Genomic DNA, 15,641 nt, shown 5'->3' with positions numbered 1-15,641 from the left:
TGCCTCCCAAGCCCGCCGCTCCCGCCCTGGCTCCAGCAGCCAGGTCTCCCGCAGGGGGGCGGAGACGCAGCGAGCCCCTTGTTGTTGACTTGAAAAGTGAGGCGCGGCCGCTTGGTTCGTGGGTCGGACCTGTGCCTCCCCAGACACTCTGGTGTAGTTTGGGATGATTCACTTCTCCTTTCTGGAATAACTCCGGGTTGGCCTAAATATAAGAGGTTCCAGACGCGATACCCCAAAATGTGTCTGGACCCCGGTCCCTCCCGGGCACGCTGTGGCAAAGGGCGGCGGCCACTCGGCGGGCGCCTGACAGCCCAGACCCGGCCGGGCACGCAGCACCCCACCCCCGTGTCGCCAGCCCCTTCCCACGCCCTGGGTCCATCTCCCGGGACAGTCACTGCGGTCTCGAGCTGCAGGCCAGATCGCACCCCCTGTCTGCCACTCCCTTTCGTTGAATCTCTCTTCGACTGCTTCTCTGCATCCTCCGAAGGGCTGGGAGAGAGAGAGAGTGTGTGTGGGGGGGTCGGCTTCCGTGGACCGATTTGGGGTTATTTCCCACACGTTCACCCAGTTCCCCTGAGTCCAGCCTCTGCAGTGAATGTCCTCGCTCTGCTCTGAGCCCTACCTGGGTGCGGGAGGGACCGACCTGTGGGGCTGAGCGGAGAGGTTGTCCCAAGGTCAGTTGTCTTTCCCTGCGGCGCTGCCGGGAGAGGGTTAAGTGAGGGGGCCTGGCTCCCGCCCCACCGGGATTCTAGACTCGCTTCGGCCCCCTCCCAGCCTCCTCTTTCCCCTCCGGCCCGAACAAAGACGCTTTCAACACCGTCCTGCCGTCCGGGCCTTCACTGACTCATAAGTTAGTGGACCTGGCGGAGAGGGCCCTTGTCTGTTACGCGCAATCCCTGGGTGCGGGGGCTGGAGTGGGGGCCAGAGATGGGGGAGGGGCCTGGGGGCCGCCCCCAGACGGTCAGGCCCTCGGGGGCCCTGGAGGAGCTGGGGCGGAGCTACTAGCTGGGCCTGCTGCCGAGGGGAGTGTGACTCCGGGCCTGGTGGAGGGGGTGGCGGCGGTGGCAAAACTGCAGCTGGCTGGGAGCTGGGGCTGGTTTCCTGTCTGGAAGGGAAGGGGCCCAGGAGGGGAGCAGGCCAGCAGCGAACAGGCACACCCCTGCTTTCTCTCTCCCCCCACCCCCTTCTCTTCCCTCCTACTGGAAAAGCGAGGTAATCGTGAGCCCAGAGTGGGGCGGGCTGGATGGGGGCTCCCGTTTGCAGTAGGTGGCCACATTTACTCCTTTGTCCCACTCGCTGGGCTCACTGTTCCCGCCAGTCCACAGTTCCAACTCGTTTCTGCCTCAAGCTCTGCCCGAGACCCAGTGGGAAGCCTCCAGACTCCTTGCAGAGGCCAGCACTCTCTGAACCTGCAGGAGGAGTCCCCTCCCAGCCCCCTTCCAGCTGTGCCTGCCCCTCACGCCCTCCCGGCACACAGATTCTCTGTCTGCCAGACCAGAGCTGTGGGCGGGTGCTGAGGAGGGGCCGGAGTGCGAATGAAAAGGCCTTTTTCTTCCACAGCTGGGAGAACAGTTGCCACCAAAGCAAGACTGGACACTCTGTGCCCAGAGCCCCCTCTGCAGCTGGCCTCCTCTCCTGGAACTGAGTCCACCTCATCTTGCTCTCCTCTCCTCCCATGTCTGGCTCTCACCAGGGCCTCGGGACTGCAGGAGGCCAGGAAAGTCTGTCTCAGCGGCCAGAGAGGTCTAACGGGAGTGCAGAGGGACAGGGGCAGCTTCTGCCCACTTCTTTCAAGACCAGGGAAGCAGCGGGAAGAGGAATTGTGGGACTCCGTGGTGCCTACGTATACCCGCCCCTCTGGAGGGGTTGTCTAGGGGAGGGACACTGGGGGGCGCAGAGATGCAGGACAGATTGCACATCCTGGAGGACCTGAATATGCTCTACATTCGGCAGATGGCGCTCAGCCTGGAGGTAAATGCCCCGTTCCGGGAGCACACCTACTCGCATGCACCCCAGCCCTTCTGGGCTCTGTCCATCCCTGCTAGGGTTGAAGGAGGAGGGTCTGCTCCGAGGAAGGGTTGGGTGGTTCCGTAGGCCCTGTGTTGGGGGCTGTGTGTGGGTGCAGGCACACTTCTGCCTACCAGAGCATTATGTTGGCTGCATGGCCTTTCTGTGGGTATCTAGAAGCTCTGTGGATGGGTGTGGATGTGTACTCTTTTCAGAGATTTGAAGAAGACAGGAGTTCAATCAGTGTTTGCAGGAAGGATGTGATCTTTCTAGGGAGGGGGAAGGGGACTTTGGGGCAGGATGTAAGGATTCTGCTAGCCTTACTGGGAACTGTTTGTTCTTTTCTTTTATTATTTATTTATTATTTTTATTTGTTTGTTTTGCTACTAGAGTCATTGCTAGGTCTGTGTGCCTGCACAATGCCACCATTCCTAGTTGGCATTTTTTCTTTTTTTTCTTTCTTTCTCCTTTCCTTGATAGCAGATGAAAGACACAGAGATAGGGAGAGAAAGGGGGAGATTGGCAAAAGGAGAGACACCTGTAGCACAGCTCCACTGCTAGTAAATCTGCCCCTGCAGGTGGAGACTGGGGGCTTGTGCACTCTACTGGAAACATGTGCACTGTAGTGAGTATGTCACCACTCAGACCCTCTTTTTTATTGTATTTATTTTTTTATTATAATCATGTTGCTGGGATTTGATGTGGTCACTAGAAATCTACCAATCCGAGTGCTATTCCCTCCCCCCATTTTTTTCCTTTTGTTTTATTTGGTAGGACAGAGAGACATTGAAAGGGGAGGGGGAGGGAGTAAGAAAGACATGCACCTGCAGACTTGCTTCATTGCTTGTGAAGCATCCCCCCGAAGGTGGTTCAGCACCACCATAAGCCAGAACTGAGCAGTGCTCTGGTTTCTTTATCTCTCCCTCTTGATCTTATTTATTTATTTAATAAAGTACCCAGGGTGGGGCAGGAGAGATAGACTTAAAGGTCCCAGGTCCCATCCCTGGCACCACCACAGGCCAGATCTGAGCACTGTGGTGCTCTGGTGTCTTTTTTTTTTTTTTTTAATGAAAATAAATCTTCAACAAAAGAGAATGTATGCAAGTTAAAGTGTTCAGAGTGAAGATGGAGAAAGGGATGAATTTGAAACAAAGGTAGATCTGATAAGGTTTGTTGACTGACTGGATTTGAAGAGTGAGGCAATGAGTGGACACCAGGATGATTCCCTGGAGTGTGCCTAAGCAACTAGTTGGTGTGGTAATTTATTTACTGAGATTGAGGAGATGGAGGAAACTGGAAGTGACTTCCTTCACCACACGTGCACAGGTGAGGGGTGCTGCTGAGGCAGGACTGTAAAGGTCCAGGTCCTGCATGTGCTGTCCACCCCCCACTCCCAGCCCCTCAGCCTCTCCCTGACTCCTTGGGTCATAACAGACATTACTATCTAGTCCATCATAACACTGCATCAGGAGGGAGTGTTTTTTTTTTTTCTTTCTTTTTTTCTTTTTTGCCTCCAGAGTTATTGCTGTGGCTTTGTGCTTGCACTACAAATCCACTGCTCCTGGAGACTATTTTTTCCCATTTTGTTGTTGTTGTTTATTGTTGCCATTGCTGTTGTTGTTGGATAGGACAGAGAGAAATGGAGAGAGGAGGGGAAGACAGAGAAGGGGAGAGAAAGATAGACACCTGCAGACCTGCTTCACTGCTTGGGAAGCAACCCCCCTACAGGTGGAGAGCTGGGGTCTCGAATCGGGGTCCTTGCTCTTCGTGCCATGTGCACTTAACCCACTGAGCTACTGCCTGGCCCCCGAGGGTGCCTTCTCTCTCTCTCTCTCTTTCTTAAATGTTTGTTTATTCCCTTTTGTTGCCCTTGTTGTAGTTATTATTGTTGTTATTGATGTCGTCGTTGTTGGATAGGACAGAGAGAAGTGGAGAGAGGAGGGGAAGATGGGGAGAGATAGACAGACACCTGCAGACCTGCTTCACTGCTTGTGAAGCAGCTCCCCTGCAGGTGGGGAGCCAGGGGCTTGAACCAGGATCCTTACGCCAGTCCTTGCACTTGGCGCTTTGTGTGCTTAACCTGCTATGCTACCGCCTGACTCCTGAGGGGGTGCCTTTTAAAAATTAATTTATAGAGACAGAGAAGGCAGAGAGAGTGAAAGTTGGCTACACTAAAGCTTCCTTCAATGAGGTTGGAGCCAGGCTGGAACATGGGTCACATGAATAGCAAATCAGCACACTATCTAAGTGAGCTATTTTGTCAGTTCTGGAGGACACTCCTCTTTTCAGTTTGTTTGCCTGGAGAGCGTCACCAACCCCCCTGCCCCCGGCACTGCTCAGCTCTGGCTTATGGTGGTGCTGGGGACTGAACCTGAAAAACATTTGGTGCCTTTGGCATGATGTTTTCATGTATCCATCATGCTATCTCCTTAGTTCTGGATCACTCATATTTTTTCCTTTTTAAAAATATTTATTTATCAAGTAGATAGAGACAGTCAGATATCAAGAGGGGGGAGTAGGGCGGTAGCGCAGCGGGTTAAGCGCATGTGACACAAAGCACAAGAACTGGCGTAAGGATCCCGGTTCGAGCCCTGGTTCCCCACCTGCAGGGGAGTCGATTCACAAGTGGTGAAGCAGATCTGCAGGTGTCTTATCTTTCTCTCCCCCTCTGTCTTCCCCTCCTTTCTCCATTTTTCTCTGTTCTATCCAACAATGAGGACATCAATAGCAACAATAACTACGACAATAAAAACAAGGGCAACAAAAGGAAATAAATTAATTAATTAAAAAATGTTTTTAAAAAAGAAATCAAGAGGAAGGGGGTCATAGAGAGGGAGACAGAAACACCCACAGCACTGCTTCACCACTCCTGAAGATTTCCTTTTGCAGGTGGGGACTGGGGGGCTTGAAGCTGGGTCCTTATGCATTGTCACATGTGTGCTCAACTACGTGCACCACCATCTGGCCCCTGGGTCACACTTTTCTAATATTTAAGAAATGTGCCCAATAAGCTTTTGGAACTCTGATACTACCTACTGCCCTCTGTTAACACTGAGATAAAATCTATTTGCCATCCCTAGTTTTCTGCACTGCCCACGCTAATAGTCACACATATCTATACATTTAGTCACATTTTATTTCACTAGAATGAAATAAAATCTAGTTTCTTTAAAATTTTTTTATTATCTTTGTTTATTTGGATACAAACAGCCAGAACTCAAGAGGAATGGAGAGGTAGAGAGGGAGAGAGACAGAGACACCTGCAGCCCTGCTTCACCATTCATGAAGCTTTCCCCCTGCAGGCGGGGGCCAGGGGCTTAAACCCAGGTCCTTGCACATTGTAACCTGTACTCAGTCAGGTGTGTCACCACTCAGTCCCTAAAATCTAGTTTCTTGTTTGTTTTGGTCATATTTCCAGTGCTAGATGACTACTGAGCATTTTCATTCCCAAAGAATATTTTAGTAAACAGAGTCAGTCTAGCTCTTAAAATGTTTACATATTGAGTCAGTAAAGTAGTTCACCTGAATTGCAGCTCAGGTTCAAGGCCATCTCTCACACACTGAAAGAAGCTTCAGTGCTGTGGTTTCTTTCTCTCTCTTCTTGTCTCTATCTAAAAAGAAAGAAATTTCTATTAAAATTTAAGATGATCTTTATTTACTTATTGATTGACACAGCCCTAGATGGCCCTAGATGGAGAAAGAATAATTTTTATTTATTTATTTATGAGGAGGAGAAAGAACAAGATACTGCTCTGATACATGTGTTGCCAGGGGTAGAACTCAGATCCTCATGCTTGAGAGTCCAGCAGCTTGTCCGCTGCTGGACCTCCTGGACCACCAAGAAAAATTTTTCTGGAGGAGGTAACAAGCCACAAGTAAAAGGAGTGGGGAATGACAGAGTGTGCAAGGACCCAGGTTCAAGCCCCAGGTCACCACCTACAGGGTGAGCAGGGTTACAGGTCTCTCTCCCCACCCAACCCCTGTGCATATATATCTCCTTTCCATATCAGTTTCTCTCTATCTCTATTCAATACATAAATCAATATGATATAGAAAGATTTGTTGGTTTATTAAGTACAGAGAGAACCAGTGTATCACTCTGGTACATGTGGTACCCAGGACCAAACTCAGGGACACCATGCTTGCAATGTCCTGTGCTCTACCAGCTGCATCACTGCCCCTGCAGGGGAACATTGCTTTTCAACGTGTGTTGGATTTAGGTAGATGCTAGACTTCTCCAATTAATCCTCAAACATTGCTACAAAAGAGGTATAATACCCTCCAGTTTACAAATTGAGACTCTGGAGGTTGAGTTCTCACAGCTGGCTAAGTTCCTGAGCCAAGAGATGAATTTAGCCTTAGTGGAGATTCTGAAGGTGATGGAAAGCTGAACAGGAAGTGGGGGGCAGAAGAGACCGGGAAGGGTCAGGAGAGATGTCAAGGAGGGCCTAATGTGTGCTGCAGCTTCTGCCCATGACTCATCCTCTTTCAGCCCCATGTGACCTGACCCTGGGCCAGCTGACATCCCGTTCTGGGCTCTTTCCCAGGAGAGCGGTGAGAATTCTGCCTGCCTGGAGAGAGAGGGGGTGTGTGGGGACAGGGAGTGAAGAGCTGGGGAGAGGGGGGGGCCCAGCACAGTGGTTCAGAGCCTGCACCAAGGGCATGAGCAGTAGAAGAGGTATTCTAGGGTGCTTCCTGTTGGGGCTGGGAAGATAATCTACCTCCTCTAGTGATTTCTCCACACCCCCAGTAATTCCATTATAGACCATCCCTCTCCTTTGAGCTCCCAGGCAAGTGATCACCTTACATAACTGCCTGCAGCCTCAACCCAGCGTGGAGGCTGCGGAGGCTGCAGAGGCTGCAGGGTGACCCCACCTCAGCTCTCTTCCTTTCTGCCAGGATGGCTTCTACTGGCAGTGCTGCTGGGAGCCCAGCCCAGCCTGTAGCCCAGGACCAAAGGAGCCTCCCAGCTGCTCTCGCGGTTACCAGCTGATGTCAGGCTGATGTCACCAACGCCGGGGGGGGGGGGGGGGGGGGGGGGGGGGGGGGGGGGGGGGGCTGCCGGCTCCAGAGCATCGCCAATGGACAGGGCTAGGGAAGCATCCGTGAGTGTTGGGACCCAGGGGAAGGAGCTGGTGGGGAAGGGGCCTCCCTGCCACAACTCATTTGGGGTGTTTGTGGGAGAAGTTGGATGTAAAATAGATAGAGATTGGCAAACAGCGAAGCTTAGCAGAGGTGGGAGTCTGGTACAGACAGTGTCAGGGAGGAGGTTGAGTGCTGGTGAGTGATCTGGGAGGACTTCCTGATGGAGAGGGATGTTGCAATCTGGTTGGCCTGTTTTCCTGGGGTCCGTAAGGGAAATGGGGATAATGCTGTGATGAGAATCAGTTCCTCTCTCTCTCTTTTCTTCTCTCTCCCCTTCCCCAAGTCAGGAAATAGTGAAGAATTTGCAGGGAGTTATACAAGGCTTTTGGGAACAGGGGTTTAGGAGGTTCAAGTTCTGGAAACTTGCAGGCAGGAGCCATCAGAGACAAGCAAGGACACAGGGTGTGGAGGAGAGTTGGCATGAAGACAAGTTGGGGGTGTTCAGGTTCACTCCATTCTTCCAGTGTGATGGCTCCACTTGACTTGTCTCCTGGATGGATCTGAGCACTGAACTGGGGCTAGCCCAACCTTCTCTCTGAAGCCTGCCCCAATTTGCCTCAACCAAAACCACACAGGGTCTCTTTCAGCCTGTGTATTTACACTGTGTTGTGCATGTATGGAACGGCCATTAGTATGTGCATCACTCACATCCTAGCTGGACTTTCTATGTGAAGCCTTGTGTAGCATAGGGATGGGCCAGTGTTTGTTGGGGGAGGTAGCATCATTGAAGTTAGCGTCACAGGCTGGTGAGACAGCTCCCCTTGCAAGGTGCTTGGTCAGCCCTGCCTGAAACCCAGGGGTAAGCCCAGGCCCCACCACACTGGGGGGGAGCTTTGGTGCTGTGATCTATTTCCCTTTGTCTCTGTCTCTATCTGAAAATATTGGTCTAGAGTGGTGAAGCCCCAGCAATGGCAAAATAAATAATAAAAAGAAAAAAATAAGCACCTCTACCACTCATGTATACCATCTGCTGAATGCTTTACATGCCTGCCTCACTGAATCCTGGAACTGGGGACTATTTCCATATTTATTTATTTAACTCTCTCTATATATTTTTCTTTTTTTTTTTTTTATTTAAGAAGGGATAAACTAAAAAAACCATAGGGTAGGAGGGGTACAACTCCACACAATTCCCACCACCCAATCTCCATATCCCATCCCCTCCCCTGATAGCTTTCCCATTCTCTATCCCTCTGGGAGCATGGACCCAGGGTTTTTGTGGGTTGCAGAAGGTGGAAGGTCTGGCTTCTGTAACTGCTTCCCCGCTGAACATGGACGTTGACTGGTTGGTCTATACTCCCAGCCTGCCTCTCTCTTTCCCTAGTAGGATGTGTCTCTGGGGAAGCAGAGCTCCAGGACACATTGGTGGGGTCTTCAGTCCAGGGAAGCCTGGCCGGCATCCTGATGACATCTGGAACCTGGTGATTGAAAAGAGAGTTAACATACAAAGCCAAAGAAATTGTTGAGCAATCATGGACCCAAAGGTTGGAATAGTGGAGAGCAAGCGTTAGGGGGATACTCACTGCAAACTCTAGTGTACTTCTGCTTTCAGGTATATATTTTGCAGTAGTTTATGGATACGTGTGAACATATGCTGTCTCTCATAGAAACTGGTGTATATCTAGGTTTTGGGTCTTTGTTAGAAAGTGAACCACCTGGGATGGAATTAGAGTATATTATGAAAGGAAAGGTCTCACCTGAGTAATGAAGCTGAAGGGTTGTCATTCCACACGTGAAGTCTCTGGACACAGTCTGAAGTGAAGCATGTTGAGGTGGCACTCGTTGCGTTAACTCATATTTTATTGCTACCAGGATTATCAATGCGGCTAGGTGCCAGCACTATGGACCCATTGCTCCCAGCAGCTATATTTTCCCTTTTTTTCCTCTAATAATATTTTATTATCTTTATTTATTTATTGGCTGGAGACAACCAGAAGTCAAGAGTGAAGGGGGAGATAGAGAGGGAGAGAGATGGAGAGACACTTGCAGCCCTGCTTCACCACTCACAAAGCTACTCCCCTGCAGGTGGGGACCAGGGGCTCGAACCCAGATCCTTGCACTTAGTACTATGTGGGCTCAACTAGGTACGCCACCACCCGGCCCTCTTTTATTTTATTTGATAATACAGAAAAATTGAGAGGGGACAGGGAAATAGAGAGGGAATGAGAGATAGTTACTTGCAAGCTTGCTTTACCAGTCATGAAGCCTCCCTACTGCAGGTAGGGAGTGGGGGCTCAAACCCAGACCCTTGCGCATGTTAATGTGTGCCCTCAACTGAGTGTGCCACTGCTATCCTCCCACCCCCAACCATGTTCATTTTATTATAGATAGAAATATCTAGGCTTGGGGTGAGTGGTGGGGTGGTTGGGTAAAATGCTCAGTGCTTTTTATATATTTATTTTTTAAACTTTCTTTTTTTCCCCTTTTCGTTGTCCTTGTTGTTTATCATCATCGTCGTTGTTGTTGTTGTTGGATAGGACAGAGAAATGGAGAGAGGAGGGGAAGACAGAGAAGGGGAGAGAAAGAGAGATCTACAGACCTGCTTCACTGCTTGTGGGGTTGGGGGGGGGAGGGCTTGAACCAGGATCCTGAACCAGGATCCTGATGATCAATGCACTTTCCACCATGTGTGCTTAACCCACTGTGCTACCGCCCAGCTCCCCATAGTGCTTTTTTTTTTTTAAATTTATTTTTTATTTAAGAAAGGATAAATTGGCATTTTGCACCAAAGTAAAAGACTCTGGGGTGGGTGGGTGGGGAGAATACAGGTCCATGAAGGATGATAAATGACATAGTGGGGGTTGTATTGTTAAATGGGAAACTGGGGAATGTTATGCATGTACAAACTATTGTATTTACTGTTGAATGTAAAACATTAATTCCCCAATAAAGAAATTTAAAAAAAGAAAGGATAAACTAACAAAACCATAGGGTAGGAGGGGTACAACTCCACACAATTCCCACCACCCAATCTCCATATCCCTCCCTTCCCCTGATGTTGTATGCTTTACATTGGGTTGTTCTAGATCTCCCCCGCCAAGAGAATTGGATCAGTCCAGTTAGTTTTCAGCCCGCTTGGCCCCGCCCCTAGGAACCCCGCCAGAGTTCCAGGGTTCCTGAGTGCCAGAGTTTCAGAGTTGGAGAGTTAGAGAGGGTTCCTGAGTTCCTGAGTTACAGAGTAGGAGAGGGTTCCAAAGTGGGAGAGCGCCAGAGTTCCAGAGTTCTAGAGTTCGGGAGTTCGAGAGTTCCTGAGTTCCAGAGTTAGAGAGAGTGCTTGCGCCGCCGCAAAGAGACAGCAGAGTTCTGTTTGGTGATTAGTTTGGTTTAGTTTATGAATCGTTGTTCCTGAATAAAGAAATACAGCTTCCCTGCCCAGCCGTTGTCTCCGCGTCTCTGTTACCCGCCCGTGAAGCTAGCCCGCCCGGCTAGAGCCTACGAATTTTAACAACACCCTGATAGCTTTCCCATTCTCTATCCCTCTGGGAGCATGGACCCAGGGTTTTTGTGGGTTGCAGAAGGTGGAAGGTCTAGCTTCTGTAATTGCTTCCCCGCTGAACATGGGCATTGACTGGTCGGTCCATACTCCCAGTCTGCCTCTCTTTCCCTAGTAGGGTGGGTCTCTGGGGAAGCAGAGCTCCAGGACATATTGGTGGGGTCTTCAGTCCAGGGAAGCCTGGCCAGCAGCATGATGGCATCTGGAACCTGATGGCTGAAAAGAGAGTTAACATACAAAGCCAAAGAAATTGTTGAGCAATCATGGACCCAAAGGTTAGAATAGTGGAGAGGAAGTGTTAGGGGGGTACTCGCTGCAAACTCTAATGTACTTCTGCTTTCAGGTATATATTTTGCACTAGTTTATGGATACATGTGAACATATGCTCTCTCTCACAGAACCTGGTGTATATCTAGGTTTTGGGTCTTTGTTAGAAAGTGAACCACCTGGGATGTAATTAGAGAATACTATGTAAGGAAAGGTCTCACCCGAGTAATGAAGCTGAAGGGTTGTCATTCCACACCTGCAGCCTCTGGACACAGTCTGAGCTGAAGCATGTTGAGGTGGCAATTGTTGCGTTTATTATTTTTTTTGTCACCTACGGTCCACCTATTATCAATGGGACTTGGTATTTGCACAATACTATACTCTTTCTGGTGGGCTTGCTTTAACTTTTAATTTTTTAAAAAAATTTTAAAGACAGAAGTAGAAAGGGAGAGGGAGATAGAGGAGATGAAAGAGGAAGAGAGAAAAAGAGACACCTGGTGGTGCAGGAGATGGCACAGTGGATGGAGCATTGGACTCTCAAGCTTGAGGTCCTGAGTTCAGTCCCTAGCAGCACATATACCAGAGTGATGTCTGGTTCTTTCTCCTCCTATCTTAGTCTTTCTTTCTTTCTTTCTTTCTTTCTTTCTTTCTTTCTTTCTTTCTTTCTTTCTCTCTCTCTCTCTTTCTTTCTTTCTTTCTTTCTTTCTTCCTTTTTTAAAATTTATTTATGAGAATGCTAGGAGGAGAGAGAGAGAAAGAACCAGACATCACTCCGGTACATATGCTGCCGGGGATCAAACCCAAGACCTCATGCTTGAGAGTCCAATGCTTTATCCATTGCACCACCTCCCAGACCACCTTCCTATCTTTCTCGTGAATAAATAAATTAAATGTTAAAAAAAAAAGAAGGAAGTCAGGCAGTAGCGGAGTCGGGTGGGTGGTAGCGTAGTGGGTTAAGTGCAGGTGGTGCAAAGTGCAAGGACCCACGTAAGGATCCCGGTTCAAGTCCCCAGCTCCCCACCTGCAGGGAAGTCACTTCACAAGTGGTGAAGCAGGTCTGCAGGTGTCTATCTTTCTCTCCCCCCTCTGTCTTCCCTCCTCTCTCCATTTCTCTCTGTCCTATCCAACAACAATGACATCAATAACAACAATAACTACAACAATAAAAACAACAGGGGCAACAAAAGGGAATAAATAAATAAATATTTAAAAAGAGAGAGAGAGAAAAAAAGGAAAAAAGAAAGAAAAAAAGAAAGAAAAAGAGGCACGTGCAGCACTGCTCCCCTACTTGTGAATTTTCCCCCTTGCAAGTAGGGACCAGGGGTTGAGCCTGGGTTTTGGAGCATGGTAATGTGTGTGCTCTACTGGGTGTGCCATTGCCCAGCCTGTTCCTGACAGTTCTGATGCTTCTTCCAGGGCCTCCCCTCTGGCTCTTTTTCACAGCGTTCTCTGCCTCTCCCCCCAGGCCTGCTTTAGCTGCCTTCCTCTGTCCTCACCTCCTAAGTTCAGAGAGCCAGCACATGCTGGAGTCACTGATTATAATGGGCTGTGTTCAGGACCGCAGCCTGCTTTTTCTTCACTGACCCCTTGTCAACTAGATGTTTCCCCTCATTTGTGTCTCACATCACCTTCAATGACCTTTACTGTCTAACTTTAGTTGGTGGTTCTCAGCCCTGGCTATACCTCAGAACCACTTGGGGAAGTTAAATAAAAATGTTATTATGTCCTACTTCTAGGAATTCTTACCTTATAAGTTTGAGTATTGGTAATTTGTTTTTAATTCAGAGCATTTCTTTATTTACTTAGGTTTCGATAGAGACAGAGACAGAGGAGAGAGTGAAAAAGAACACAGCACTGAAACTTCCTTCAGTGTGGTAGGGGCTGGACTTAAACCTGGGCCATGCACATGGCAAAGCAGCACACTATTAAAGTGAGCTATTTTGATGGCCCCAAATTTATTTATTTATTAATTTTTTCAGATAGAGAATTAGAGTCAGAGAGGGTACGAGGTAGAGAGAAGAAGTTCCACAGCACTGTTCCACTACTCGTGAAGCTGCTTCTTTGCATGGGCCTCCTATGTGGTGACCAGGGGCTCAAGGGCACTTGGCAAAGTATGTGTTCAATTAGATGAGTCATCTCTTGGCCTCCAGATTTAACTAATCAACTATTTAAAAATTTTCCCTTTATTGGGGGATTAATGTTTTACATTTAACAGTGAATACAAGAGTTTGTACATGCATAACAGTCCTCAGTTTTCCACATAACAATATGACCTCCACTAAGTTCTCTGTCATCCTTTTCCAAGACCTGTACTCTTCCCCTCAACCCACCCAGAGTCTTTTACTTTGGTGCAATACACCAGTTTTAACTATTATTTTTACCAGAGCACTGATCAGTTCAGTTTTATGGTATCACATGGGATTGAACCTTGGATTTCGGACACTCAGATACTAAATAAAGTCTTTGTGCATAACCATTATATCTCCCCTGCCCTAGGCTTAATTTTTTATTCCTTTTTAAAAAAATGTTTATTATTATTCCCTTTAAACTTAGAGCACTGCTCAGTTCTGGCTCATGGTGGTTTAGAGGATTGAACCTGGGTCTTCAGAGCCTCAGGCATGAAAGCCTTTTGCATAACTATGTCATTTTCCCAGCCCCAAATTTGAGTTTTTGGAAAGATAACACAATTTCCAATAGTTCAGTAGTAAAGAAGGGTATATGAAATGTATTGTGAATGTTTCCCATTTTTGACTCTCAATCTTGAAGTCTCTATTTTATGCATATTTTATGTATGTGTCTAGTCACACATAGCCCAATTAAAATATCATGCTAAAAGAATGTTTTCTTCCCTCACTTTGTATAATTTTAAACCTTTCATATGTACACACACATATGTCTGTATCATTCTATAATATTCCGCTGTGTAGATGAGCTGTATCTTCTTTAACCAGTGCCTATTTTTATCACTGATACTGGTTTTTGCAGTGCTGGGACTTCACTACTCCTAGGCCGACTTTTTCATTCCTTTAATTTCAGACAAAGAAAGAGAGACAGAGAGGTGCACCCAGCATCTGACCTTTCCCTGGTACCATGGCATTCTCATGTGGTGTCAAAATATTTATTTCCTTTTTGTTGCCCTTGTTTTTATTGTTGTTGATGCCATCATTGTTGGATAGGACAGAGAGAAATGGAGAAAGGAGGGGAAGACAGAGAGGGGGAGAGAAAGATAGACACCTGCAGACCTGCTTCACCACCTGTGAAGCGACTCCCCTGCAGGTGGGGAGCTGGGGGCTCGAACCTGGATCCTCACGTGGGTCCTCACACTGTGCACCACGTGTGCTTAACCCGCTGCGTTACTGCCAGACTCCCTATTATTATTATTATTTTTTTTGCTGCTAGGTCTTCACTGGGTGTCTGCACAATTTTGCCACTCTTGGCAGGCAGGTAGACAGACAGAAACACACACCCACCAATCCTGGCAGACAGACAGGCAGGCGTGCGCGTGTGTGCGCAAGTGTGCGTGTGTGTGCGCACGCGCACACACACACACACATTTCAGCTGCTCGTGACATTTTCCCGTTTTCAGGGTGCTCTAATGCACTGGCTTGGGACTTGAACTGGTGTTCTTGAGCACAGTAAAGCATGCTTTATTAAGTAGCTATTTCCTAGTTCTTAATCTTGATGTTTAAAACAGTGTTGCAGGGAAGATGAGTCACAAAGGCCTAAGCTGGTCTGCAGGTGTCTTTCTCTCCCTCTCTATCTCACTTTCCCCTTTCAATTTCTCTCTGTCTGATCCAATAGAATGGAAAAAATGGCCACCAGGAGCAGTGGATTCATAGTGCTGGCACTGAGCCCCAGTGAGAACTCTGGTGGCAAAATAAACTAACAAAAACAACATTGTTATGTATACTTTAGTACATTTTACCCACATGTGTAGCTCTATCTGTAGGATAAACCCTGAGATACTAGGTAGTTGAATCAAAGGGTGAGAGTGTAGTTTTTATAAGTTTTCTCAAATTGCACTCAAGAGACTGAAGTATATACTCCCACCATCAAATAAATGCATGAGGTCACCAGCATTTTTACAATGTTATCTGGTTATTCTTGGGCAGCTGAGGCTGCTAATCAGCCCTTATTCTTGAGTTGCTTCAGACAAGTTCTGATAGTTTCTCCTGGGGTCTGGGGCCCAGCCCATTTGGGGACTATAGGGTGCTTTAGACTGTCCTGACTGACATTCCCTTCTCATACTTCTTCCCTCTCTTCCTAGGACACTGAACTGCAGAGGAAGCTGGACCATGAGATCCGAATGCGGGAGGGGGCATGCAAGCTGCTGGCGGCCTGCTCCCAGCGTGAGCAGGCTCTGGAGGCCACCAAGAGCCTACTGGTGTGCAACAGTCGCATCCTCAGCTACATGGGCGAGCTGCAGCGGCGCAAGGAGGCGCAGGTGCTGGGGAAGACAGGCCAGCGGTGAGCAAGGGGGAGGCGAGGCCTTGGGGAGGGCGGTGGTACAGTGTTTGTAATAGACGGGGTGTGGACTACCCAGGAGGCCTTTGCGGCCTGGAGGATACCTGGGTGTTTTCCCACTACAGCAGCGTGCTGCCCAGAGGTGTACTAGTGGGTGACTAAGGCTGAGCCCAGGAAAGCCAGGCTGTCTGAGAGGAGGCTGGTTGGCTTCCGGAAAACTACTTTTCTCAAAGCCAGTTCACCAAGTGGCTAATTTGCTGAAGCG

At 48.5% G+C, this 15,641-nt stretch overlaps 1 protein-coding gene across 5 annotated transcripts in view; it reads left to right on the top strand.

Annotated features, from left to right (window-relative positions):
• Positions 1–15,641, top strand: part of RTKN (rhotekin) — a 34,638-nt gene that overhangs the window by 10,613 nt on the left and 8,384 nt on the right. For 3 of the 5 annotated variants that reach the window (XM_016188261.2, XM_007523353.3, XM_060187550.1), the window contains exon 2: positions 15,180–15,379. In XM_016188261.2, coding sequence (XP_016043747.1) covers positions 15,219–15,379 — 161 coding nt within the window. In that variant the 5' untranslated portion in view covers positions 15,180–15,218. Of the gene's footprint in view, positions 1–1,055; positions 1,213–1,560; positions 1,972–15,179; positions 15,380–15,641 lie in introns of those variants that run through there. The other 2 variants (XM_007523354.3, XM_016188259.2) reach the window with 2 other exon arrangements.

This window comes from Erinaceus europaeus, chromosome 3 (genome assembly GCF_950295315.1).
Source record: "Erinaceus europaeus chromosome 3, mEriEur2.1, whole genome shotgun sequence".
NCBI classification, from domain to species: Eukaryota; Metazoa; Chordata; class Mammalia; order Eulipotyphla; family Erinaceidae; genus Erinaceus; species Erinaceus europaeus.
Note: the sequence above shows the minus strand (reverse complement) of the source record. Positions and strands in the feature narration are given on the sequence as shown.